The following is a 23116-nucleotide window of genomic DNA, read 5'->3' as shown; positions in this document are numbered from 1 at the left end:
GGGGGGGGGGGGGGGGCCGATAAACTTGTAATGGTACTAGCTGAGACAGAGGTACTCACAGAAGGAAGCAGAGCAATGACAGTGTATGCTAAATTCAGGAATGCAAGGATGCAGCCGCAGGACAGCAATGCGACGGTCGGGCGGATGTCGAAGTTCAACGGCCAGAGATATAGCCCGACCTTGCCGTATGCTGATGTCTCTCGATAATGCTGGAAAGGCACTGCCTCGCACCCTATGATGGAGACGGCGACACCAAAGATGATGATCCCCAGAGCGAGTCGGACCCAACGGAGATATTGAACCCTTGTGAGATATTTCGACTCGTCTGCATCCGAGGCGCAGGACACATGGTAGGAGACTGAACTGGTGGAGCCGGTATCCATCTCAAGTACACTCTGAAGATGTAGAATAGTATTGCACAAATCGGATTACTTAGGTGACGAGAATTGCCTGCAACCTCTACAGATAAAAACAGAAGAAGATTATGAAAGGAGGGACTCAGAATTATAAAGCGAGCGACGAGCACAACGGCTAGGAAAAGAGACCAAATAAGAGATGAAGAAGGAGTTCGTAATCCTGGAGAACCAGGGAGAGTTTAAAATATTACGACTTGTAAGCGCAGTTCTTTGGTTTGACCATCCATCAGTGGGTTCATCCCCAGTCCAACAAATGCCGAGATGGCCTAATATAGATCACACCAGTCAAGGACTCGGATTAACCGCTCATGCACAAATTAGCTTCTGCAGATTTCTGCACAACCACACCTTAGCCATGGAAAAATAAACATAGGTCAATGCGCTCGCTCTAGACTGACCAGGGCGCTTAATGGGAAGAGATACACTCGGATAGACCAATCAGCGGCTATTCTGGGCAGGCGTTCACGATGCATGAATCTCACAACTAGACCATCCTTGCCCTATGATATGCTCAAAAAGACGCCACCTGGTTTTGTAGTGTGTTATAGTCGGCTACACATATGTCGATAGGCACAGTCATTGGCCTTGGACTGTATGACCCGCCGAGGTCGAGATTACCTGGGGGGCATGGTCTCTAGGGGTTCTAATATGAAAGGTCAAAACACGATCCTTTGGATATTCAGGTAGAGTCTATACAGAGCAGTTTTCATGGTTGAAGTTGCAGTGAACTGTTTCATCGTGTCACGTTTCACATAAAGACTCCTAGACATTTCTCCGCCATTTAATGTATACGAAGTACACCGAGCTTCATATGGACGCTTAAGCGCCGTAGACTTGAGAATCTGGCTCCTCGAGAACTCATCGGTAAGTGTTCAAAGTAGAGCCATTTTTTGACACTGAGAACTAGCTGTTGATAATAATATAAGAGAGAAAGTGGATAGATAAGAACAAAGATTCTTTTGGTCTATAATGAGAATATGAGATATGCACTTTGCATCACCTAGCCTATACAAGGGCCACCATTGACAACCTCATTACGTATACTTCCGCCCAGTTGCGATAGTCGAGTATCACAAGAATTGATCCCGACATAAGCCGTCTAGAACCTTTCATTCTCTGCAGAAATTCATTGTAGGTCCGTTCCATTTGTGGCGCCCACGAACCAACCAATCCACACAAGCAAATACCATGACAAAACCAAGCACGGGGCCAGCGTAATTCATACCCTCAGCAGTTACCGGTACCTCGGGTGGAAAGGGTAAGAAGATTGCAAAGTAAGTGGCGAAGAGAATGGCCACTATATTTATCGGGAGACCCCATTTGCCAAGTGAGAATTCGCCCTGTGGAATGTCTCCAGGTGCCGTAAAACGCTTGAATACTAGGAATACAAGAGGAATGAGGTAGGAGATAAATATGCCCTCAGTACTCAAGGATAAGATCGCATTGAACGCGGCAGTGGATCCGATTTGGATAAAGGAAAGGACCACCACACAGGCTGCCACGAGAAAAAGCGCCCGAACGGGGATTTTAAGGCGAGGATCAACTTTCACAAAAAAGTTGGAGAAAGGAAGACCATTGTCTCGAGCGAAGGCCCAGGTCAACCGAGTGACGGAGGCAAGACTGTTGAAGAGGGCAACCCAGCCGGGGAGAATACCCAGCGCCATGAGGACGTATGTAGCGGCGAGGTTGTTACCACTGGCTTGATAGGCGATCTGGATGACAGGATAGCCCGTCACGCTAGTAAGTGCCTCCTCGTAATTTCCCATGCAGTAAAGCACGGTGATAGCATAGCTAAAGGCCATGACGGCATTGATAAGTGTACCCCAAATCATGGATCTTGGGATGGCAGTTTTCGCATTCTTGACTTCTTCGGCCATGTGAATGACACCGTCAACACCTGAAGTAATTAGTGAAGTAAAGTGTCTGGAGCTGCGCATAGACCAAAACGTACCGGTAAAAGGCGCTATAACACCCAGGAGTCCAACAGAAAATACTACCCCTGGATCCTTCCAGCCACTGAGTCCACTGATAAAGTTGTCCCAAACAAAAGCGTCAGGATTTCGAGGGGCTAGAATGAGGAAAACAGCAATAGTCACAGGCAAGAAGACACAATGCATGATACCAGCAGCGACCTCGACGAGAGGGAGGAGGCGACGAGCAAAGACATTGATGATGATTGGGATAAGAAGGACTGCCCACATAAGCAAGGTGCCATGCCATCTTTGTTGGTCGTACTCAGGATGGCTCAGGACAACCATTCCTGCGATCTGGTTACCGATAATGAACGGGGCAATGCACACAAGGGCGGCCCATGAGAAAACCTATGTTTAATCTTAGCATGGTACCCGATGAGCCTTGAGAAGACAATGTCGATCGTACCGTGACCCATCCTGGATAGTGACAATTTAGTGATTTAATTAAATAAATGTTGCGAATCCTGATCAAACCGCCTACCTTGGAAGAAGCTAAAGAACCGACGATACCCCGGGGCGAGGATATATGTCCAATGATACTGTGCGCCAGCTGTGGGATGTCTAGTCGATATGGTCAGCGATGTCACCTCTGCCAGAGTGTATTCGGTATCTCGTACACAGTAGCCAGCTCAGCTAAAGAGCAAGCAATTGCCAAGTTTCCGATTGCACTGATGATAAGCCCATAGACAATAACTGCAGGGCCGCCATTGAAAAGACCGGCCTGCAAACCTGCACCCGTTGTCTCCCACGAAGCAACTAACGTGGCAGAGAACGCCAAGGAAGAGAAGAAATTCAAGTATCTCTATTGAAACAATAGGGCTCAGCATACGAAATGCAATTCATTGAGTCAAATAGTACATACTTCTAACTTCTGTCCCTGGCGATACTCATCGCCGCCATCATAAGCTGCTGGCGCTGATTGAATAGCACTGCCACTTTTCATCTCAACTTCGTCGTCATACATCTTCTTACCTAAGGGGAATCTGGCATACAAGCTGAAAGACCCGAGAACAAAGAGTGATATTCAGAATAAGGGGTAGTAGGTAACGTTCCCTTTTTAAGCGTCGGGCGTCGGACGAAGCATTGGCCTGGATAATGGGATGATGGGATCGAAAGGTCCCATTCTCCTAGACATGGTGCTTGCAAGTAAATCAATTAATGCGGGTATTTCATATGCCTCGGTTATACCCCTGGATGAATCCATGTCGCTGTCGAGAAAGATCTGCGACGCTGTTGCAGTATGATCTGGGAGAGTTGTAACTCTACAGGAAGCCAGCATGCGAAGGGCTGATGCTTGCGCACACCCTAAATAACATCCACCATTATGATTGAGGGATTCTGCCGCAGTGGGGAAGGCTAACTGCGCGGAATAGCCTTAGTGCTTCCCTAGCAGGAGCCGGGCTTCTGATCCCCGTCTCTTTGTCCCTCAAGGATTCACAAATAGTTAGCCCTACCACATCACTGCCAAGTCCGGCGATTACTACGTTAGTTGTCTCAGGATAGCAATCCCGGTCGTAATGCGCTCTGTGACTGGTAAACTATGTACCTCGTCTGGTTTAAGAGTTTTTCTCTTGCGTGGTCCTGCGGCATCCCGCCGGAACACGGCGTGCTTCAGGCAGAGCCAAGTTCGGAGCCCCTGGGGCACGATCGTGATGGACGTCGCGAAGTCTTCATCCAGTTGGAGCATGGATTATGATCCGACTCTCCAGGGATGCATCCAAATTCAAAGCTCGTAGACCTTATAGTCATACTCGAGGCTATGCTGCCTTCTCTCTCAATCCTCTCCTGCCGATATGTCTTGACTATGGTGCCCTCTTGTGTTGACCATGTCCAATGCAAAAGCCCCTTACCAGGCCCTCTCAGATGACAACCGTGGGCCACTCATCACTCTTGTCTCTGTTACTCTTCTCATCGTTACGTTCATCTTTATTGCCGCAAAACTGGGATCAGTGATATACTTCAAGCAACGGCGGCCAGCAGTCAATACTCCCATCTGGGTGGCTCTAGTTGGTACCCATCTGAGTGATGCAAATACACACTTATCCTGACTACATACCCCATCAAGATACTGTCAATCGTCCAGGTGGTGCTCATGCAAAAGTCCATCCAACATGGATTGGGAAGACATATACAGACGCTCACGTCGGCCGAGATACGTCAATCCAGCAAAGTAAGCCGAGCACGGCCATTCTCACAGCAAACCCTACTATCCCCATGTCCAAATCACTTACACTCTCAGTTCTATTACGCCGCCCAGCTCATCCACATCGTCATTCTGTCACTCTCAAAGCTCTCAACCACACTCCTCCTCCGGACCCTAACCCCAAGCAAAGGCATCCGCCAAAGCTGCACCATCACCGTCGGCCTCATAGGCGCCTGGACAGCATTCGCGTTCTTCGGAATCGCCTTCCAATGCCCCCTCCCAGAGCCCTGGCTCTACACGCCCGAAAGATGCACTGGGCCAATGCTCTACCCAATCTCGACATTCCACATCCTCACCGAGCTAATCATACTCGCAATCCCCTTCATCATGATGCGCAACGTGCAAATAACACCAGCCCGAAGAATGAAAATCCTCTGCTCCTTCTCAGCCCGGATCAAGCACGTCTCCCCTTCGATAGCCTCATATCTGGCACATTGAACTAACGCAACTACCCAAAAACAGGGTCATCGGCCTCGCAATCGCCCATCTAGCCCTCCTGCCCCCGTTCCTCGGCTCACCAGATACAACATGTCCGTTCCCCGGCCTCTATGTACCATCAACCAAAAATCTAATGGAAAATATACAGGGACAATCATCAACCCAACAATCTGCGCCCAAGCCATGATGTGCGTCACCGTCATCATCGCCTGTCTGCCAACCCTCTATCATATATTCGCTGGCTTCCACTCCGGTCTTCTTACGACTCGACTGCCGGATGAAGTGGAGCTCGGCCATCCCGACCGAAGTGTCTATCATACAAGTCGTAGGACTAAATGTAGCTTTTATACGGATACCGCGCGCTTGAGTAATATGACGCCGTCGGTGGTTACGGATATTACTTCTTCGCGGAGGAATCGGGAGAGGGCGGGTGAGAGTACGGAGAGTTTGGGGCGTTTGACGCGGGTTTCGACTCGCGAGGGCGTGCTTAGGACGGTGGATATTACGGTGGAGGTGCAGGAGCAGGTGAGGAGGTGAGGGGTTGGTTTTTGAGTTGTGATGATAGTATGTAATGTATTGATGTTGTGTTTCTCTGTGTGTATTTATGTAGCTTGAGAGGAGGAAGGAGACTAGTGTGTGGTGTGTGGATTCCTTTGGATTCTAGGGAAAGGAGTGTAGAGTATAGTATAGCGTTGGAAGTCGATTCTGCTAATAGCTGTTGAATACGTTATGTTTCTCCGGCGCGATTTCTACTTCTGTATATCTTTGGGCTTGCATGATTCAAGTCATGTTATATTTGCAATAAACGGGGATATCTGTCAATCTCTGATCCGGAACAAATGGTAATGGTAGAAGGATAATATGCGTCGTAAATGATCTTTGAAATGCTTCTTCTTGATCTGATTTTGAACAATGAAATAGTACCCGGAAGACCTAGACCTCAGTGGATGCACTATTCTAGACCTTTCTGACGATCATACCGCCAGATGGCCAGTAGAGGCACCATCAAGAAGATCCCCCCGCCAGCCATGACAACACCGCTGAATACCTGCAGCCCAAGATACCCACTTCCTCCGCCATGGCCCTCAATGGCGCCCGCAATAGGCGCCCCAATCAGCACCCCCAGACTCGCTGTAAACCACAGCATGCCCATACGGGTCCCAATCATCGCCGGAGTGGGTGAGACAACGGGGTGCGCGATCACCAAAGGATTTGCTGATATCAGAGCTCCGGAGGAGATGCCAAATAATACACAAAACGTGATGAAGTAGGCCTGCGTCTTGACGCCAATCCAACCCAAAATCAACGCTGCCGATGTGGTCACACTGACACTCAGGATCAAGCCAGCGCCTAGTCGTTGCGTCAACAACGCTGACCCTAAGCGGCCCACGGCAGAGCCGGCGTTCAAGATTGACACGAGATAGAAGCTCATTTCTGTCGAAGTCTCGAGGACCTGCGAGGCAAAGAAAGGTACATAAAACAGCGGTACGAAATAGGCCATGAACATGAGAAAATTAGCGACCCCGCAGGCATTGAAGCTCCACTCCTTGAACGCACCCCAATGGATTAGCTGGCGTGGGGAACTGCGTTTCGGCTTAGTGGTCGCCATCAGCAGAGGAACCGCGATCCATGAACAGCCCAGTTGGATGAACCCCATTACTCGCGCCGTCCAGGGGAAGCCGATCTGAGGCTGCAAGCGTATGAAGATAATGGGAAATAGAACTCCGCCTGATGTTTGTTAGTCATGAATAGGGCTTGCAGTAAGCTATCAGGCTATCGATAAATACCAATACTGGCACCACAGGTCACCAGGCCGAGGGCAATACCCTTGCGGCTCGTGAAGCTGGTTAACACTAGGGACAGGGCAGGCACATAGATGAGCCCGCTACCGATTCCGCAGCAGAATCCCTGGGATAAGAGCACTTGGTAGTATTTTTGAGAAAGGCTTAACATCATAAGACCAAGCGTAGTCAAGAAGCATCCGGCGACCATAAGATGAATTAAGAAACCCCGGTCGAACAGTGGGCCAGCTATAACACCAGTGGAAATCAGAAAGAAGGCATTAACAGTGCCAATCCACGATAGCTGTGACGGTGAACTATCTCTTAAGAGATCCGTCTGGTAAAAGTGTTGGAAGGCGCCGTAGGCCGTCGAAAAGCCCCAGGTGGTGAAAAACAAGAGAAAGCCAGCAAACACACCCACCCATGCTGCAAAACCACCATTTGGGGGAGAAGGAGCTGGCGAACTCGCCGGGGGTAATATAACCGTCTCTTGAGGTGCTATGGTAGGCTTATCGGTGGCAACCATAGTTGCGCACCTTCCATTGATGTTCTGGCTCACACACATAGGTAGAGAACTCAACCATCGGAAGACCGGTGCGACGAGCAGAAATGAAGTGTATGTATACGCTGGTGGGGAAAGAGGTTAAAACCATGATGTCCAATAGACAAAGGTACCTCAACCCTAGTAACAAAGGCAATACCAGGAGCTATCACAGACTATCGAAAAGCCATAGTTTAGAGCCTCGGCACAAAGTCTTTACGACTTTGTTAGCTTCGTCGCTCTCGTCAGCATTGTTTGAATGCGACGACACGATTGGACTGACCAGTCCAAGACATGAGTCGTTTCCAAATGAGCCGGGGATACTTTTCCTATTATAGAGGAAGCCTCCAACTTCCAAGGAATCCGTCATATGAGATGACTTAATACCGGGATTCTTTGATGCCACGCTGTCTAGCCAATAACGACACTTAGGGCTGATGTGAGCTGCGGCTGCGGCGCGACGAACCTCAGAATCGCCCAAAAAGCTCACAACAAGACAATTGGAAGCCTCGTTCTTACCTCTGCTTGAGTCAATGTTCTACCTCGGCTGACCTCTTCGTTTATTCAGTAAGACGTAGCAGATGAGCCAGCTCACTGTCACGTAATGCCCTCTTGTATCGGCCCTTCGGGGTGTGATTCTATCACTAGTCCTGTTGCCCTCTGTCATAACTCCACATTAAGGATCACCGTGATCCAGCTCTACGTCTAGGGAATCACCATATTATCCCTGCTGTGTTCCCATATAACCAGCCAACCAGCTCTAGCTTACTTAGACTATCCCATATCAGCCTCCCGAAAGATTTGGAATAGTTGTCAACTTCATTCGTGACGCCACCGCCCAAGGGCAGCACTTGGCAGTGCTACCTTTGACGAACTGGATCCCTGACAATCCTAGATTTGGACGCCTGTGCGCCAATTGGGAGGCCCATCTTCGACGGTGCCAAGCGCTAGCTAAGAGATGTAGCATTTGTATTGTGCCCGGATCCATTGTCCAGACGCTTCCAGACCAGAACGCTCTGGTCAATCGACCCAAGTTAGAAAATGCGCCCACTTCATATCCAATATCGGTGAAGGCCTAGACCGATGGAGCGTAGACCTCTCCGATAATCTAGAACAGTCCCCTCAAGTATTCTAGGCTCCTTTGGATCTGGTGGAATTGCTTGACTGTTGGGATTTGGCATTCCCGGAAGCCAGGCAAGAGTTGATACATCAAGGTGCGAAAATCACCATCGTGTCCACGCTATGGGCACAAGCGGAGCCACCGGTGCCTGCCATCGGTGGAAACCTTCAGTAAACCAGCCAAAGAGCAGTCTCGGATATGTCATGGGGTGATGATTCAGTCAACAGAGAAATACTTGTACACTTTCAAATTTATCGGTCGGTCGGTAGGAACTTGATGAGCCCCACCCAATCAAAGCAAAGGCTGCCCCGCGATTTAAATCGGAAAAAAATCATGGCGGGGAAAAGGAAAAGAAACATACAATCTACTGCAAAGTAATTGAACTGGTCCGTGACCTCCTCCCCTCTTCCCTTGGCTGACTCTTCTGACCAAGCATTCTATTTTCATTTCTAGAACAACACTTTCGCCATGCCTCTCTCCAAGCTCCAGGGCGCGAAGCTCCCCGCGTCGGCCGACTTCCATGGTGCGTTTACCCCAATGTACTCCACGACAATAATTGACCGGGAAGCGCTGCGCAGTACACCTTCGCGATGGTGACATGATGGACCTGGTTACGCCTACAATCAGACAAGGTGGTGTGAACACCGTTTTCGTCATGGTAAGGAGTTGATTGATTCCAATGGACCTCGGTCTAATACATTCGATACTCATGGGACTGGAACAACAATTTAGCCCAACCTGGTGCCGCCAGTGACAACCGTCGACCGCGCGCTCGACTACAAGAAGCGCCTGCAAGCCATTGAACCCAATGTGAACTTCCTCATGTCGCTGTACCTCCACGAGTCCGTGACCCCGGAAACCATCATCGACGCCAAGAAGCGCGGTATCACCGGTGTCAAGAGCTATCCAGCAGGCGTTACCACCAACTCGTCCTCTGGTGTGGTGGATTATACCCAATTTTACCCAGTCTTTGCAGAGATGGAGCGTCAGGACATGATTCTGAATCTTCATGGAGAAGTCCCTTCCACTGGCGATGTGACCGTTCTGTCGGCGGAGGAGCGCTTCCTCCCCACTTTGTTGCAATTGCACGAGCGTTTCCCTAAGCTCCGCATTATTCTGGAGCACTGCACTACAGCAGCTGCTGTAGAGGCCGTGAAGAAGTGCGGCCCTACCGTGGCAGCAACGTTGGTCCCCCGGTTACACTTTGCAATGGATACATGCTGACGGTCAGGGATCAAAAGCATTACCGCCCATCATCTTTCCATCATCATCGACAACTGGGCTGGCGACCCGTTCTGTTTCTGCAAGCCTGTCGCTAAAACACCTGCGGATCGTGACGCTCTCCTGCGCACAGCAGCATCTGGCAACCCCAAATTCTTCTTCGGCTCCGATAGTGCCCCTCACCCGGCAGCCTCCAAGAGGGGTGGAGACAAAATCGCGGCGGGCGTCTTTACCCAGCCATACACAACCCAGGTCGTGTTGGACTCCTTCGAGCAGGCATGTGAAAAGGGCATCCTCAAGGAGGAAGACATCACCCCTGAGGTGGTTGAAGGCTTCATGAGCAAATTCGGCCGCCAATTCTATGGCATTGGTGAGGAACAGAAGGAGTTCATTACCCTCGAGAAGAAAGACGAAAAGATCGTAAACCTTTTGCAGTCGGACAAAGTGGACGTGGTCCCATTCAGACGGGACCAGCAGACATGGAGCGTGTCCTGGTCTTCCTAAGCCCATATTGACCTTATGCCAGAAATAGATTGCTATCACGATAGCCAATGGCGCATGACTATGCCATCCCTTTCCATCCATCGTCCTTCTTATTCTGACATTTTGTCACCTTGCGTAAGCATTCCTGTGACCGCCTCGAGCGCCTGCGCTTCGGAAATATCGATCTTTCGTCCGGCGACAACAGGATTGCCGTCACTGCCCACCCCAAGCTGGCCAGTTCGTTCGAGATGCAGGCGGATTCTGCTCTCGATGTATTCCCTTCTCTCGTCGCGTTTAGAATTTGCTTCAGTGGTGTCCGCCGATTTAGGCAGAGTAGCTAACTTAGGCCGGAGCTGCTTCAGTAGCGCTTGCAGGGCTGGCAGTTGAGATAATATAAAAGTCGTATTCGTGGTAAGCGGTGTGTGTTTAGCATTCGACCCAACAGCAGCGCCAACTCGTAATTGCTTCGCCGCAGGGCTCTCCGTTAAGAACGATAGATCCAAGTCTTTGTTTGTAGGAAGTGCAGGCGTCTCGGAGCTGCCCTCCTGTTTAGCACTTGTCGCGCCATCGGCTCCTTTAACGGTGGATAAGATCGATCGCAGCTGGGAGATGACCGCATCGTTCCGAGCGGTCTCTTGTTTTAAAGCTCGGTTCAATTTCTTGGTTTCCTGTAATTTTTTGCGTAGAGCAACAATCGTGTCCGGGGTAGGTGCGTTGGAGGACGGATTCAGATCCAGGCCCTAAAACGATACATTGTCAGTTTGTACACAGGACCATGGTCACCCAAACACATAGCGCACCTCATAATGCTTTAGTCGAATCCACCCTAGCAAGTCATCGTCCACTCGAAACGAGTTTCGCAGGACAATAATCTCGAACTTATCAAATGCCTTGTCGACGGTCGCCTCAAGAAGGGTTTCAAGTTTGTGCAGTCCATCTTCTATCTCCAGTCTCGCCTCAGGGTAAACAACGTTCCCATCCTCATCTGTATCTGGGATGGTCGAACCGTTGGTCGCGTGTGAGAAGCCCAACCGCTCGGGAGGGGTGGAGAGCAAGCCGGTTTCGAGACTCGAGATAGCTTGATAGATCAGATTATTGATCGAGTTGATCACGTCATCTACAAGGGACTGCGACCAGAGTATTAGCTTCGGTTATCTCAAGAAAAAGTGGTATGAGGGGTAAGGGAGGCGCATGTCTGAGACAAGGCGTTTACCAGAAATACTGACCAGCGGAGTATAGCTGAAATGCTCTGTGAGCAGAGACTTTGTCGCGTCATCCATCTTTATGAGGTCCTTAGACTGGAATCATGCTTTGTCTAAGCAAATGGAAAGTGTAGTGGGGGAGTCCTCTTCATGAGGGTCGCGTTGCACGGGAAATCAAACAATAGTTGAGTTTCTCTGAAGGTCCTCACGCGAACGATAATTTGCCAAGACCGCAACATTGTTTTGTCCCTTCAATCCAATCATTCCTCAATTAAATCTATTGACTGAGCCCAAGATCAAAGAGAGCACTTCAAGACTTTCTAGGACCCACTAACACGCCGTAGGATCGGGAAACATACTTGTATATAATCCAGTTTTCCCACTATATTTCCGTCTCCCTTCTCTCCACTCGTTTTATGTTTACGGTTCCAAATACACGAGTCATCCCCACTGCCCTAGCCAGGCCAGGTTGATTGGTATTCTATGTTACCAAATGAAGCAGATGGGGAAATTAATCCATGACTATGTATTCAGACCAGACGAATCATGACCCAAATGCTAATTGGTCTGACAATATACAACAATCGCCGGCAGCGGCAGTGAGAACGAGGCCTACCTCTTCGTCAGACTATGAAGTACTAGCCTTCAGGAATCTTGTTGACATGATGCATCTTATATTGTGGGGGCATTGTGTCATAAGCTGGTACTTGTGTTGCACTGGAAGCCGGCCTTGGTTTATGGAAGAAAGACACCAATAAGGAGTTTCACTCTGAGCATGGCATACTTCATGTGACAGATGTGAATCAGATGAGGCTTGAAGCGAAGATATCTGTCACTTGTCTTTGCATGTTCCAGGCAGTGATTCCATCCCAACTAGAATTACACCAAGAACTGCAGACAACCGAAAGCAAAAGCTCCACTAAAAGACAGTGTGCTATTATCACTAACTTGGCTGCAGCTACTATGTTCACTGCGGAAGTACATTCCTCCCATATGGAGAGTAGTGCCTTCCTGTTGCAGTGAAGAGTTTCGACTTCTCCACGATGTGAGCTAGGGAAGGAGAAGGGAAATACACGACGACTCCTACAATTGTCTGTCTTTCCTCATCTGTCTTTTTTCTTTTCTTTCAACAACTCACCTGTGGCGCTCTAGCTATAGGGCACTTAGTTATAGCTAAAGAACTGTCGCCCTAATCTTTAACTAACACATCTCATACATACTTAAGATGGTCTCGGGACAACAGAAATTGGACTTATCTCTCCTGAGACGACGGCATGACCCCTCGCCGACATCTTCCGCGAGCCTTTCACCAACAGTTCCCACCCTTGAATCACCGGTGTCATTTCAGGCGTTGGCAGTCAGAGCCGTCTCCGACACGACGATGACACAGCCAAACAAGCTCGATAGGCCGCCCGCTAGGCCTTCCATGTTCATTGAGGAGACGGATGATGATGATTCAATGCTTCCAAAACTGACTCGTGGCACACCTGCAGACCCGAAGTCTGCCGATGTGATAGGCAAAAGCGTTGAGGAGGAACCAGTGCGACGAGCAAAAAGTCAATACTTCGACGGGTTTTTCAGCGCACGTGGGCAAGAGCTGTCACTCAGGGATCGATTGAGTCAAACATCAGTCATTGTGGCTGAGCTTAAGCTTAGCAAGACGGTAAGTGTGTGCTACATCCCATTTGGAGCTCGAAAACCTCTAGAAACTAATAGCATATTCAGGTTACAGACGATGAAGCCCTTGTTTCGGTGATCTCGTCTCGCTTAGCGCATATCTATCAGAGACACGAATCGTCTATGATGGTTACCATACAGCAGAATGTATGTATTCGCTTTGGTGCCTTGAAGGACCCAGCATATTTGTTGAAGGTCTACACACTCCCATGCCTCATAGCCTCTATCACCAATATTCGTCGCACCGCCCTGATCCAGTCAGCCCTGAGGGACCTTCTGCAGATTGAACCGTATCGCGGTGTAGTTCTTTATCTTCCAGTTCCCGAAGAGAACTTTGCGACAAATGGTGTGACTTACATGGGCGATATCGCACGCCATGAACGCCACAGCGATGACGATGACCCGGGTATCCTCCGAAACATCTCACGGGGTTTGAGTAGAAGGCTGAAATCGAACAGCGCCCACAGCGCGCCTCGTTCTGAAGCAACAACCTCTTCATGGGATCCTGAAACTGATGCTCGAATGTCAACATCAGTGAGAGGAAATGATTCTTTGCACAGCGAGGGCTCTCGAGAAGCAGAGGCGGTAAGCCAAGGCAACAGTAGAGGATCCAAGAGTCTGCGACACTTCCTTTCCCGTCGCGTGCAGAACCCTACTGGAGGAGTAGATGACAAGCGGTAATGGTGGGCCTTTTTCTCCCATCTCTTCTGCATTAGTTTTCATGTCTTTTGTTGTATGGCATAGCGAAGTGAATGCGTTGTTTTTTCTTATAATTGGCCCGGCTGGCTCAGAATTATGGAGAACCCATTGGTACTGGCAGGTACAAGCTGTAGTTAATTCTGTACACCGATATCAGTTCAGGCTATCTTTTAACATGCTATGAGGCAATTGCCCTATTGTTTTCAACATCATCCGCTCTTTCGGAAATACCACTCCGTAGTCCTCCACAAAACACGAGCCGCCCAATGCAACTTCCTCTTATGACTCACTTGCTATTCATCTCGATCTTTGAATGCATCTCTACACTTGAAAGTCTCAACACAGCAAGCTGATAGTGAAGGAAATACAGAGATACCCTCACCATGGCTTCGAAAGTAACCAGCAGCAGCATAAAAGAAATTCAAGGCGACCTCTTCGACGCGCCAGACGGAGCAGCCTTGATCCGTACGTGACCTAGGAAATCAAGGTGTCCTTACAGCTAACATGACTATCTCAGACGCATGTAACTGTATCGGGTCCTGGGGCGGTGGGATTGCAAAAGCCTTCAAACAGAAAGTACTATATCACCCACCTCTAACCTGTCCTACTCATCAATCAGCCACTAACACACACAGTATCCGGCTGCATACAACATCTACCACTCGCACTGCCAGAAATACAAATTCAGTCCGGAGTACATAGTAGCTTCAGACCAGCCAAACAATCCACAATCGTCCACCAGAAACAGAAATATCCGGTTACCGGAGGGCACAGCTCTCATCATTCCGCCTCAGGAAACAGACTACAGGGGCAAGGGCAAGAAACACTGGATCATCTGCCTGTTCACTTCGCGCAATTTCGGGAAGAGGGTCAGTCCGCCTGAGGTCATTATCCAGAATACTGAGCTCGCTGTCGCGGATATGGTGAGGCAGATTCATGAGCTTCGTGCTGACGAGTCGGGAATTGGGGAGCTTTGGTCGTGTCGGTTTAACTCGGGGCTGTTTGGTGTTAAGTGGGAGCTTTCGAGAAGGGTTTTGGAAGAGTCGGGTCTGGATTTTACTGTTGTACGGCCGGAGGATGAAGATGAGTGATCTTTCTTTCTTTATTATCTTCCTGGTGTTTCAAGGTTGTTGGATGCATGAACATGGACCACAGATCCAGTTTATTCTTACTCCATATGCAGTCCCAAAAAGCCAGTCCCTTAAATATTACTCCTAGTAAATTACAATATATTTATTCCCCATAAATTATACTGAACATTACCCATTTCACAAAAAAACCCATAGATATCAACAGATCACCTGACTTCGCGTCACGGCAGCGCGTCATCGCATCCAGAAATCAAAGCGATAACAACCACTCCAACCATAACCCCCAAAAAAGAGGACCAAGTCCAAAATCGCAAATTCTCACCATGCCTGCAGAGCGCCAGCCCGTCAAAAAGCGAAGACAACTCCCCTTCAAGCCCCCCAGCCGACAATCATCAGTGACAGCCGGCCCCTCGACAACCGCATCCGCATCAACCTCCAAACCCAAGACCAAATCCAAACCCAAAGCCCCCGCAAAACTCCCCAACGCAAAAGCCTCATCATCCAAGACCGCCCGGCCCTCTACAACCTCCACCCGCGACGAGGCCTCAGAAGCCTCGAACTCGGACTCCGAATCCGAATCCAGCTCCAGCTCGCGCTCCCCTTCCGAAGAGCCAGACTACATCCTTGCGGAAATCGTCCATGCGGACCCCGATGAGAACGACATTCTCTCGAGCGAGCCGGCGATTCCGCCGAAACTGCTGACGAAGCTTGTTCATCACCATTTTAAGGGGCAGAAGACGAAGATCGCCAAGGATGCGAATGAGGTTGTGGCGAAGTATGTGGATGTTTTTGTGAGGGAGGCGCTGGCCAGGGCTGCGTTTGAGAGGGCTGAGGGTGGGAAGGGTGTTGAGAGGGGGGTTGGGGATGGGTTTCTTGAGGTTTGTTCTTCTTTTTCGTCCTCTTTTTCCTGCTCCTTCTGTGATGTGGTTGTTTGGACTGGACTTTTACTAACTTGGTTGGCTTTAGGTCGAGGATTTGGAGAAGATGGCGCCGCAGCTTGTTTTGGATTTTTAGACGGTTGGTTCTATCTATTGATTTGGAGTTTGGGGGTTGAGGGTTTCATTCTTAGATACCATGGTGTTATGAATTGATATTGGGATTCGCAGTGCTATGCATAAAGGTCTAATTCTATATACCGTGTAATGTCGTGGGTATTATGTCTTTTGGTAGTACGTGGATGGGTTGTCTATAGTTTATGTGCTTCGAGTAAATAGAACACGGTGGCGAGATGGTTTTCAATAACAAGTGTCGCAGTATCTTAACCGCTTACCAAAGCGTCCGGTGTTGTAGCCGTGTTGGTCGGGGTTTCAGAAGCAGAGGTCTCTGCAGCCGGGGTGTCAGCTTTCTCCGCAGATGCCTCAGGCTTGGCCTTGTCTTGCTTCGTGTTAGGCTTCTTCCCTTTCTCCGTGAGGGCACCGTTCTCTAGAGCTTCTTCGGGCAATGGCCGGATGTGTGGTTGGCAGATCCACCAAGGTCTGCCGTATTCAGCAATCGTTGCCTTGGAGCCCGTGAGCTCTTCGTTCGGAGATGGCTCAAAGCGCTCCGGGAATTGCTCGTATTCCTTGAGGCCCTCTCTGATTGCTCTCTCGGTAAGAGCAAGAGTGTGCTCGAAGGCAGCCATGTCGCCTGGCCTTGACCGTGCAAGCGCATCCCGAACGTTTGTATGTTTTGCCACCATTGGGCGCAGAAGCTGGAACAGGTGTCCCTGCATGACCCCAAGACTGGGGGAAGTAGGTCTCTTCGTCTTGTCGCGTTTCTGCTTCTTTTTCGGTGGCCCTTCTTCCTCAGCTTCCTCGGCGGCGGGTTCTACCGGTTGTTCCGGCTCCTCTGGATCTGACGGGAGATAGAGAGGCTTCCTCTCCGGAACAGGTTGTTCAAGGACATATTTATAGATGATATCGAGATAGCGGCGGAAGATAGCGTCGATCCGGTATCCGCCCTTTCCATCCCGGCCGCGCCAGTATTCCCTGCCTTCGCTTCCCACTGGGGGAGGTTTGCTGAAGATGGCTGGGTCAGACAAGTTTCCTTCAGCGCTCATCACGCCATCAGCACCTGTCTCTTCCAAGCAGCGCTCCAGATCGTCATAGTTCAGGATGTTTCCATTGGCGAAAATAACTGTCTCCGGAGGCAGATTGTCACGAAGATACCGAATATAACTCCAATCCGCTACACCCGTGTTATGACCCTTCTGCTCTCTCCTGCGTCCATGAAGAGTAATTATGCTCGCTCCGGCGGATAGTATCATTTTTGCGTATTCTAGTGTCTTCTCTTTTGTCTCCTGTATACGGAACTTCGCGGTGACGGGAACATCCAATTCGGTGTGTAGCTTATTGATCAGTTTATAGATTAAATCCCAATCCTCCTGAAGGAAGGCACCGTAATGGCCCCTTCTTGCGATCCCTTGGGGACACCCAAGGTTCAGGTCCACAGCGTCACAGTATGGCGCTACGTGGCGCGCAGCTTCCAAGAAGTCATCCGGGTTATTCGAGCAGAACTGTACAAACAGCGGCCGGTCTATGGAGGGGTTTCCGTCTAAGTATGGGGTATCATCGCCTTTGATAGCAGCGCGAGTGGGATGGAAATGTTGCAAACGCATTTGTGACTGTTCCCGGAACAAGCGCGCGTGGTACATCGGCGAGTATGCAAGCATAGGCTTGGGATCATCGGGTGGCATGAACGACCGAGTAAGCATGCGCCAGGCCTAGAATCAGCCGTTAGATTGGAGAGTATTATGTGATAGAAAGTGAAGATAATACAAATTCAGATCGATCCACCATGGGTGCCACAATATACTTGGGACTCCCTATACTCTTGTAGAATTCCCTCCCTAACAACTTCGGCTTCGGTGTTGTGTTGGCATTGGCGGGCGCACTTTGCGCTTCGCCGTTGCTTTGCGACACGGATTGTACCTCGGGGACTGTCATTTTGATGAGATTTGAGCAGTGTGTTTTGGGAGATTGTCGCCCCAGCCACGGGGCAAGAACGCGCAAGAACCCTATGGTTGTGGATTAAGAGGGAATGAGGGACGGTGAAAGTTGTCAGCTTGAAATTATTCCCCGGATTATTCGCAATGCGGGCAACTTTTTTTCGATGGCGATTTATCTCGGGCCGGAGTAACTTTGGTCCGCCTTATCTTATCCAGCTAAAAGATGCACATACTTAAGATCAAACTTGGGCATAACAGCCTGTCAGGGTAATAGCATAGCAATTGTTAGATTGAATGACGCATCCAGATTCAGAGCAGAATGCTCTCCGATCCATGTTCATTACTCCATGCCAAAAGAGAGAATCCTTTTGTAGCTCACTGCCATTCCGATTATGTAATCTATAGAAAAGACTTGGCGTCCGTAAGTGGAAAATACTAGTGTATCATGCCCAATGAATGGAGACCCTACAAGACTGCAAATCTCTAGGAATACTTTCCTTGGAACTAGCACGATCATGTGCACAGTTAGATATAATGCACACTGTTAGAAGCACCGGCACCGTCGACCATTTGAACAGCTGTCTCAACGGATGAAATCACTGAACTACTAGCGCCGCTTCCAAGACCAACAATGGACTCCACCGGAACAGGGGGTATGTTTACCAGTTTCCCAACAAATTAGACAAGCACTAATCGAAGCTCAGTCTCATCCTCAATCTCACTGTCTGAGCATGGAGAATATGCTGCTCAGACAAGTGCGAAAGATCTCATCCTACACCTCAACCCGACTTCTTCTGGGTTCCAGGATGTAGAGATCGTCAAAGTCAAAGAAAGCTCGTCAAAATTCCTGAAATTCTCACGAGCGAGCTACACTGTATCACCAGATACGTATGCCGCTAGAGGCGAAATTGCACCAGGGAGACGTGTGCTCCATGCCAGTGATGCACGCGTTCTGGTATGGCAATTGCTTCCGCTGCAATTACATGCTGAAATCGAGAGTATCGAGCCTGGTGCCTTGAACATTGATTTCGGCAGCGATGAAAATGAGGTCATAGTTTTTCATGCATGGAATACAAGGTTAACTGTGTATGCTCTGGATACCGGCCGCAGCCAGGTTATTAAATCTCCGAAATTTGCTCATCATAATGGCTTCGGGTACCGACCTAAGACGGGGCAGTTTGCGATTCTGTTAAAACCAGACGCAGTGGACCTATTGACCATCCATGCGTTCAGATCGTACGAGTTAATAAACCGCGCGGTGCTACCGACAGTAGACGCTCAAGGCTTGAAATGGAGCCCCGACGGGAGATGGGTAGCCGTTTGGGATGCTGCCAGTGCGGGTACCAAGGTTCTTGTTTTCACTGCCGACGGACAGCTCTTCAGGACTTATACCGGACCACCTGGATTCGATGACTCCTTTGACCTTGGAGTTCGAGGTATAGAATGGAGTCCGGTTGCGAACGAGAGTGGCGTCTCGGAATACCTAGCCATTGGTAAGGTCGATGGAACCGTTGATATTTTACGATGCAAAACAGTACGTCTATTCCTTTCTAAGTTGATGTTCTTTCATATTGGGCCAGCCAGATAACGGATAAATACAGTTCTCATGCTCGACAACATTATCCCATGTCTTCCAAATTGAAGACAATTCGCCCAGTATTTGGCGTGAGCGCTTCGCAACTGCAGATGGCACCCTTGAATATGCCGAGTCGTCCAGCTCCTCTGCCTTTAGCATAACTGCAGAAACGTCTGGCCCACCGCGGGGCGTATCAATCATGGCATTCAGTTGCAAGGGAAACCTCCTAGCCACTGTAGACCAAACACGACCAAACATTGTTTGGATATGGAACTTGGAGTCCACTGCCGTGCTTGTGTCAGCCTTGGTTCACGAGCATCCGGTCAAACAGGTTGCATGGCATCCCTCCAAAATACAGCTACTCATCATCACTGCCAACAATACTGTTGCTGCTGTTCGATCCTGGACTCCTGAGGCCCAGCCGTCAATCATTTACATTCCTACTTCACGAAGCGACAGCGGGCGATACGATATGAAGTGGCTATCATGCAATCAAGGAGAAGACTCAAAGTTCTGGTTTGGAACGGCTGAAGAGTATACACTCGGTCGTATCGAGAGCGAAGGTGATAGGCCACAGTTCAAAGTACTCAATACTATCAAGGGTAAAGCTTCTACTGGAAGCCACAGTGCAGGCATGAGCCGATAACTGGAGGAACAATTATGAGTTATGCAATACCAAGCGAGTCTGACCTTATTAAACCCCAATAAATTGGAAACTCATGCATGTATCCATTGACAGTAGATCTCATCTCCGTGTAATCATTGGTCGCATAGAATGATAACTATACATTTCTGCCTGAGGCATACATATAGATAACGCTGGCCAATCAAAGACCGCTTCTTCCACCACCGCTAACCGAGCAAACAAGGGCTTAGGGTTTGCACCCACGTGACGCCAGAGGTCTCCCCACTCGAATTTCGCACTTGGGCTCTCACTTCCGGCCGTTGATTGTCGCGCTCTCATCCGTCGTCGAACAACCAGATCAGACAGTCAAGATGGTGAGCTCATGCCGAACATGGAAAGCGAACAACAGGACGTCCAGGTTATACTAATATTTTATTCATAGGCTCCCGCACGCAAGAAGTGGTCCAAGGGCAAGGGTATGCAAATCACCGTCTCCCATCCATCCTCCCAGCGAACGAACCTTTTCCCGAGCAAGATGTTACCCGATTATTTTGTGGGCAGAGGGGTTGTTTGGACATGAGTCACGACGATGAAGAAAGCCGGCTAGTGGAACAATAATAACTGACGTGGTTTTTTTCTCTGCAAATAGTCAAGGACAAGGCCCAGCACGCCGTTGTCCTCGAGAAGCAGGTCGCTGAGCGTCTCAACAAGGACGTCCAGTCTTACCGTCTCATCACCGTCGCCACCCTTGTCGATCGTCTTAAGATCAACGGCTCCCTCGCCCGTAAGGCTCTTGAGGACCTTGAGGAGAAGGGCCAGATCAAGAAGGTTGTCGGCCACTCCAAGTTGAACATCTACAGTACGTCTTCGCCGTGAACCGCTGGATACCGACTTTTTTGCGCATATACTAACCGATGGTTTAGCCCGTGCCGTTACCGCTGAGTAAACGTTTCCTCACTAGTCTTTTCTCGCGGTCCTCTCATATTTTACGAATGATATCTCTCAAAATTCGGAAGCTTGGCTGGGCGAATGATGTATAGTGGTTCAATGAATCAATCAATTTCGGAGTGAAATCTTGCTTTTCCGCTACTGGACGTATCACGTAAATGCCTGTTAGAATCGACCAAGAAACGACCCTCGCAAACAACCGCAACCATACACAGTTTCAAGAAACGCATGCGGGGACCGCCAAGTAGGAAAGATGACAGATAAGAGAGCAGTACCTATCAGCTACGTAGCGCACGCGATAACCGGCAAAAAAAAAAAAAAAAAAAAAAAACACGCCCATATACTTATATACATACAAACCCATCAATCAAACCACTCCATGTCCCTAATTTCCCTTCTTCATATTACTCCTCTTAGGCCTCTGCTGCTTAGCAGCCTGACAAAGCTCCCTCTGCTCCTCGGGCACCTCCAATCCAACAACCTTCCCAACCTCGAAATACTTCTGATGATTCCGGAAGAAATTCTCCCAATGCTGCACCTGCTTCTGCACACTCGTGCGAGCAAGCCGGCGATCCTGCTCGCGCCGGATCTTCTTCTCCCCACTGCTCAGCGTCTTCAGCTCCGCCTCCTCATCAAGAGGCATGAACATCTCCTCAACACCCCGCAGGTCATGCGTCTGGTCCTCCTGGAAACAGCCCGTGACAAACGCGCGCGTGGCATCCTTCCCCGTAAAGAAATTGTAGTGTCCGCCCGGGCCGTACACGAGCGGGTTCGCGGAGACGTCGAACACGGAGCCATTGATGGCGAGGTAGATGGGGAGAGCCGAGTCGGAGCCGTTGTAGAGGGCGAGTTGCTCGGGCGTGAGGCTCAGAGGTCCTTGCTGTCGCGATTCATTAGCTAACTTGAGACCGCATTCCACCAATCAAGACTCAAGCCGGGCAGATGATCCAACGCAAGTATAGAAGCGAATGCCAAACATACCAAGTACCGGACCAACACCGGCCATCTAGTGAACCATGGCCTGTAGCCCCATAGCACGGACTCCGTCGACGTCATGTAGTAAGATAAGCCGCATGATGCGACGATCAGTGTGACCACCACGCGGATGATGTCGAGGATGCTGAGGCCGGTCTTCTTTTCATGGCGAGACTTGGTCTTCTGGGCGGTCTGTTTGGGCGTAGATGGTTCGTTGTTGCCGGCGGGGACCTGTCGCTGGCGGAGGGAGGACATGGTCGCTTTCAACTTTTTGGTCAGGTAAAGTTTGGTTTGGTTTGGTCTAGTTAAGATGTCATGGAGGTTATGGTTATGGTTGGGTTGGGTTTGGGAGGTTTATGAGTGCTGGTCAGTTTAGGAGTGCAGTCCTGAGGCTAATTTCGGTGGATTCTCCGCTTCTGTTTCGGGTGGTGAGATGACAACGTGACACTTGTTCTGTATGCTATCTTAAATCTATCGGTGTTTTGGGATAATTTCAGCGGAGCTTTCGAGTTTTGATTTTTGCTGTTTTTGAACTCCATATTCGTGTGGTAATGCAAAATCTACCGTGAATGCATACTGGCGAATTTACGGATTTACAAATTGAAGATGATCCAGTCTCAAAAATAATTCCATTCATTCCATCATATACTGCTAAGCAACTATATCCGAAGCAGAGCCTAATGGACTATCCCAAGCTCCAAGACTCTTCGACGGCAAGACCGACCAGCAGTCTACCAGCAAACTGAAACTCCAAGCTCTTCAACCAGTAGTCCCACCCCCATATGCACTCAATCGAACAAGAACCTAGAGAATACTAAATGCATGTCAGCCACAATCCCAAACATGCATATGAGATAAAAAATCAAGCTGTATGACAGAATCTCTCAGACATCCAAGGAAGTATTGCGCACAGAGCACGTCTAGATTGGGTTCTAGCGACGGCTAGCGTGGAAACTGCGAATGTGGGAAAAATTTTCATCATCGAGAAAGGGGGGTTTGGATTGAATGTGTGTGCTGTTGGGTATCATAAAACTGCTTGGACTTACCATTGCATTAGTGAAACTGAGGTTGATTGTTGGTGTGTCATGTTAACATGTGGCTTTCAAGCTTCATTATGCTTGAGTGAGTGACCAAAAGGTCAACTCATGGATATGTGCGTTGCATGGTTGAGTTGAGGAAAGAGAAGAAAAAATTGGAGAGGAGCTCGTTTTATGCTTCAAG

The 23116-nt window shown here is 49.3% G+C and overlaps 12 protein-coding genes across 12 annotated transcripts in view; 6 read left to right on the top strand and 6 right to left on the bottom strand.

Moving 5' to 3' along the window:
- BDV37DRAFT_253474 (uncharacterized protein) overlaps window positions 1–594 on the bottom strand; it is a 1210-nt gene extending 616 nt beyond the window's left edge. The window contains exon 1 of the mRNA XM_032082538.1: window positions 60–594. Within this exon, the coding sequence (XP_031939324.1) occupies window positions 60–383 (324 nt within the window). The 5' untranslated portion in view covers window positions 384–594. The remainder of the gene's footprint in view (window positions 1–59) is intronic.
- Window positions 595–1523: 929 nt separating this feature from the next.
- On the bottom strand, window positions 1524–3353 carry BDV37DRAFT_295693 (amino acid transporter; the record flags this gene model as incomplete). Its single annotated transcript, XM_032089949.1, has 6 exons — window positions 1524–2313; window positions 2368–2737; window positions 2802–2806; window positions 2871–2950; window positions 3007–3191; window positions 3252–3353. 6 exons carry the CDS (start codon window positions 3351–3353, stop codon window positions 1526–1528), a joined length of 1530 nt encoding a protein of 509 aa, XP_031939323.1.
- An 862-nt stretch (window positions 3354–4215) lies between these two features.
- On the top strand, window positions 4216–5567 carry BDV37DRAFT_285127 (uncharacterized protein; the record flags this gene model as incomplete). The annotated part of the gene is made up of 4 exons (XM_032087652.1): window positions 4216–4395; window positions 4455–4559; window positions 4629–4994; window positions 5055–5567. 4 exons carry the CDS (start codon window positions 4216–4218, stop codon window positions 5565–5567), a joined length of 1164 nt encoding a protein of 387 aa, XP_031939322.1.
- Window positions 5568–5982: 415 nt separating this feature from the next.
- On the bottom strand, window positions 5983–7337 carry BDV37DRAFT_285126 (putative MFS monocarboxylate transporter; the record flags this gene model as incomplete). The annotated part of the gene is made up of 2 exons (XM_032087651.1): window positions 5983–6758; window positions 6818–7337. 2 exons carry the CDS (start codon window positions 7335–7337, stop codon window positions 5983–5985), a joined length of 1296 nt encoding a protein of 431 aa, XP_031939321.1.
- Window positions 7338–8913: 1576 nt separating this feature from the next.
- On the top strand, window positions 8914–10515 carry BDV37DRAFT_166764 (dihydroorotase). The gene is made up of 4 exons (XM_032079259.1): window positions 8914–8995; window positions 9051–9130; window positions 9205–9656; window positions 9714–10515. Exons 1-4 carry the CDS (start codon window positions 8941–8943, stop codon window positions 10195–10197), a joined length of 1071 nt encoding a protein of 356 aa, XP_031939320.1. The 5' UTR covers window positions 8914–8940; the 3' UTR covers window positions 10198–10515.
- Window positions 10242–11662, bottom strand: BDV37DRAFT_166760 (MIND complex subunit MTW1). The gene is made up of 3 exons (XM_032079258.1): window positions 11403–11662; window positions 10977–11303; window positions 10242–10916 (listed from the first exon to the last, which is right to left on the bottom strand). The coding sequence occupies exons 1-3, from the start codon at window positions 11454–11456 to the stop codon at window positions 10287–10289; spliced, it is 1011 nt and encodes a 336-aa protein (XP_031939319.1). The 5' UTR covers window positions 11457–11662; the 3' UTR covers window positions 10242–10286.
- Window positions 11663–12043: 381 nt separating this feature from the next.
- BDV37DRAFT_295689 (uncharacterized protein) lies at window positions 12044–14845 on the top strand (the record flags this gene model as incomplete). The annotated part of the gene is made up of 6 exons (XM_032089948.1): window positions 12044–12070; window positions 12604–13041; window positions 13104–13732; window positions 14125–14219; window positions 14272–14330; window positions 14390–14845. The coding sequence occupies 6 exons, from the start codon at window positions 12044–12046 to the stop codon at window positions 14843–14845; spliced, it is 1704 nt and encodes a 567-aa protein (XP_031939318.1).
- Window positions 14846–15168: 323 nt separating this feature from the next.
- BDV37DRAFT_285121 (CENP-X/MHF2 family protein) lies at window positions 15169–15859 on the top strand (the record flags this gene model as incomplete). The annotated part of the gene is made up of 2 exons (XM_032087650.1): window positions 15169–15723; window positions 15812–15859. 2 exons carry the CDS (start codon window positions 15169–15171, stop codon window positions 15857–15859), a joined length of 603 nt encoding a protein of 200 aa, XP_031939317.1.
- Window positions 15703–17879, bottom strand: BDV37DRAFT_253465 (tRNA-dihydrouridine synthase family protein). The gene is made up of 2 exons (XM_032082537.1): window positions 17602–17879; window positions 15703–17546 (listed from the first exon to the last, which is right to left on the bottom strand). The coding sequence occupies exons 1-2, from the start codon at window positions 17767–17769 to the stop codon at window positions 16104–16106; spliced, it is 1611 nt and encodes a 536-aa protein (XP_031939316.1). The 5' UTR covers window positions 17770–17879; the 3' UTR covers window positions 15703–16103.
- Window positions 17880–18268: 389 nt separating this feature from the next.
- Window positions 18269–20241, top strand: BDV37DRAFT_166742 (WD40 repeat domain-containing protein). Its single transcript, XM_032079257.1, has 3 exons — window positions 18269–18424; window positions 18476–19305; window positions 19373–20241. Exons 1-3 carry the CDS (start codon window positions 18403–18405, stop codon window positions 19991–19993), a joined length of 1473 nt encoding a protein of 490 aa, XP_031939315.1. The 5' UTR covers window positions 18269–18402; the 3' UTR covers window positions 19994–20241.
- A 70-nt stretch (window positions 20242–20311) lies between these two features.
- Window positions 20312–21247, top strand: BDV37DRAFT_253463 (40S ribosomal protein eS25; the record flags this gene model as incomplete). The annotated part of the gene is made up of 4 exons (XM_032082536.1): window positions 20312–20346; window positions 20415–20448; window positions 20622–20831; window positions 20896–21247. Coding segments are annotated over exons 1-4 (266 nt in total), but the record flags the coding sequence as incomplete, so codon positions are not given.
- On the bottom strand, window positions 21240–22307 carry BDV37DRAFT_253462 (putative heme/steroid binding domain protein). The gene is made up of 2 exons (XM_032082535.1): window positions 21902–22307; window positions 21240–21800 (listed from the first exon to the last, which is right to left on the bottom strand). Exons 1-2 carry the CDS (start codon window positions 22148–22150, stop codon window positions 21306–21308), a joined length of 744 nt encoding a protein of 247 aa, XP_031939313.1. The 5' UTR covers window positions 22151–22307; the 3' UTR covers window positions 21240–21305.
- Between the last annotated feature and the right edge of the window lie 809 nt (window positions 22308–23116).

This window comes from Aspergillus pseudonomiae (assembly GCF_009193645.1).
Source record: "Aspergillus pseudonomiae strain CBS 119388 unplaced genomic scaffold BDV37scaffold_56, whole genome shotgun sequence".
In the NCBI taxonomy this organism is placed as follows: Eukaryota; Fungi; Ascomycota; class Eurotiomycetes; order Eurotiales; family Aspergillaceae; genus Aspergillus; species Aspergillus pseudonomiae.
The sequence above is the reverse complement of the archived record's forward strand: the minus strand, read 5'-3'. Positions and strand labels throughout refer to the sequence as shown.

Bases quoted from the DNA above. Each gene is read 5' to 3' on its own strand.
- BDV37DRAFT_166764 (XM_032079259.1), top strand. From the start codon at position 8,941: ATGCCTCTCTCCAAGCTCCAGGGCGCGAAGCTCCCCGCGTCGGCCGAC. The intron at 8,996-9,050 runs GTGCGTTTACCC...AGCGCTGCGCAG, and splicing joins CGCGTCGGCCGACTTCCATG to TACACCTTCGCGATGGTGAC. The intron at 9,657-9,713 runs GTTGGTCCCCCG...AGGGATCAAAAG, and splicing joins GGCCCTACCGTGGCAGCAAC to CATTACCGCCCATCATCTTT.
- BDV37DRAFT_166760 (XM_032079258.1), bottom strand. From the start codon at position 11,456: ATGGATGACGCGACAAAGTCTCTGCTCACAGAGCATTTCAGCTATACT. The intron at 11,304-11,402 runs GTCAGTATTTCT...CTCTGGTCGCAG, and splicing joins ATTTCAGCTATACTCCGCTG to TCCCTTGTAGATGACGTGAT. The intron at 10,917-10,976 runs GTGCGCTATGTG...GTATCGTTTTAG, and splicing joins TTCGACTAAAGCATTATGAG to GGCCTGGATCTGAATCCGTC.
- BDV37DRAFT_253465 (XM_032082537.1), bottom strand. From the start codon at position 17,769: ATGACAGTCCCCGAGGTACAATCCGTGTCGCAAAGCAACGGCGAAGCG. The intron at 17,547-17,601 runs GTATTATCTTCA...GGCTGATTCTAG, and splicing joins TGGTGGATCGATCTGAATTT to GCCTGGCGCATGCTTACTCG.
- BDV37DRAFT_166742 (XM_032079257.1), top strand. From the start codon at position 18,403: ATGGACTCCACCGGAACAGGGG. The intron at 18,425-18,475 runs GTATGTTTACCA...ATCGAAGCTCAG, and splicing joins GGACTCCACCGGAACAGGGG to TCTCATCCTCAATCTCACTG. The intron at 19,306-19,372 runs GTACGTCTATTC...GGATAAATACAG, and splicing joins ATATTTTACGATGCAAAACA to TTCTCATGCTCGACAACATT.
- BDV37DRAFT_253462 (XM_032082535.1), bottom strand. From the start codon at position 22,150: ATGTCCTCCCTCCGCCAGCGACAGGTCCCCGCCGGCAACAACGAACCA. The intron at 21,801-21,901 runs GTATGTTTGGCA...GAATCGCGACAG, and splicing joins CGGTGTTGGTCCGGTACTTG to CAAGGACCTCTGAGCCTCAC.